The sequence below is a fragment of the Monopterus albus genome, unplaced genomic scaffold, assembly GCF_001952655.1.
Source record: "Monopterus albus unplaced genomic scaffold, M_albus_1.0 scaffold333.1, whole genome shotgun sequence".
NCBI classification, from domain to species: domain Eukaryota; kingdom Metazoa; phylum Chordata; class Actinopteri; order Synbranchiformes; family Synbranchidae; genus Monopterus; species Monopterus albus.
Genome location: NW_018128213.1, coordinates 347,260 through 348,535, shown reverse-complemented (window position 1 = coordinate 348,535; position 1,276 = coordinate 347,260). Strand labels below are relative to the sequence as shown.

The 1,276-nt window shown below is 45.5% G+C and overlaps 1 protein-coding gene across 1 annotated transcript in view; it reads right to left on the bottom strand.

Annotated features, from left to right (window-relative positions):
* The window catches only part of LOC109974413 (ubiquitin carboxyl-terminal hydrolase 47-like), a 5,881-nt gene that overhangs the window by 697 nt on the left and 3,908 nt on the right, over positions 1-1,276 (bottom strand). The window contains exons 4-7 of the mRNA XM_020624594.1: positions 719-828; positions 489-559; positions 261-386; positions 13-181 (exon numbers count right to left, since the gene is read on the bottom strand). Coding sequence (XP_020480250.1) covers positions 13-181; positions 261-386; positions 489-559; positions 719-828 — 476 coding nt within the window. The remainder of the gene's footprint in view (positions 1-12; positions 182-260; positions 387-488; positions 560-718; positions 829-1,276) is intronic.

The following is a 1,276-nucleotide window of genomic DNA, read 5'->3' as shown; positions in this document are numbered from 1 at the left end:
GCAGCCCTAGACCATATGATGAAAACAGCTGCCTGAACACGGGACAGTTACCTATTCCAACAAGGACTTTACATTTATCACTTACTATTTCTACATCTTGTTTTCCATTGCACTGGCTGCAGTACATCTTGTTGTCCCCGCAGATCATTTCTCCCTTGAAGAAAGCACTCAACCCTTTCTCCTGTAAATATTTTATATTCATTTATCCTGTATGTTCTTTTATGAACAATACGTATTCTTGTTAAAAGAAAGCATAATACCACGCTGTAGACCAGATGATGGGAATCTTTGACCATAAGTGGCAGAATCCAGAAACAGCTCCTGGAGTCATTGCTCTGCTTACACTGGAGACATGTGGTCTTATGATTCAGCTCGCCCTTGAATATCTAGACACAAAGATGCGGCAGAGGTTCGCTTACCTCTGTATCCTGGAGTTTTATAACAAAGTACGCCATCTCCTAAAAATAAATCCATGAATGTGTCCCCACCTTGGACGCCTTTAGACTGGTCCGGCGTAGGATCTTCTCAAAATACTCAGCAGCATCATGTTGCTCGTACACTGAAGTAGGAGTGAATGATTTTGCAGTGTAATATATTATCATTATTAACATACTGTATGCAGCCTCTCGGCACCAGGTTCAAGAATCTGAAGGATTTTAACACACAAGCACCTACAGCAAAGTGTAATAAAGTCTCAAAGTCTCAGATCAAAACGTACCATCTGTGATCCCCAGTTCTCCTGTGATGCTGTGTGTTTTGGCCGCACTTTTCTCTAAAGTAGCAAACAGTATTCTCAGGTGTGGGTCAAAGGCTGTTGAATCTTGACTGCTGCATTGGTGGCACAGGTAGAAGTATGCAACTTTAATAAACGTGAAACCCATGGAGACAATTCAGAATTGACTTAGCACTCAGCTCCTGAACTGAACTGATTTCATGCTCTATCCTAACACAGCTCAATATATCAGAAAAAAAAGAGTTACTTTCTTATCCCCTCCTTGAACCGCCAGCTTATTGCGGTGGAGGGGTTTGAGTACCTGAGTGACCCTAGGAGCTATGTTGTCGGGGGCTATATGTCCCTGGTAGGGTCTCCCAAGGCAAACAGGTCCTGGGTGACGGGTCAGACTAAGAGCGATTCAAAAGCCCTTTATGAATAGATTTAGATCAAGGACTGTGACGTCGCCCGGCATGGCGCAGCCGGGGCCTCACCCTGGAGCCAGGCCCGGGGTTGGGGCTCGAATGCGAGCGCCTAGTGGACGGGGCCTCCCCCATGGTGGCC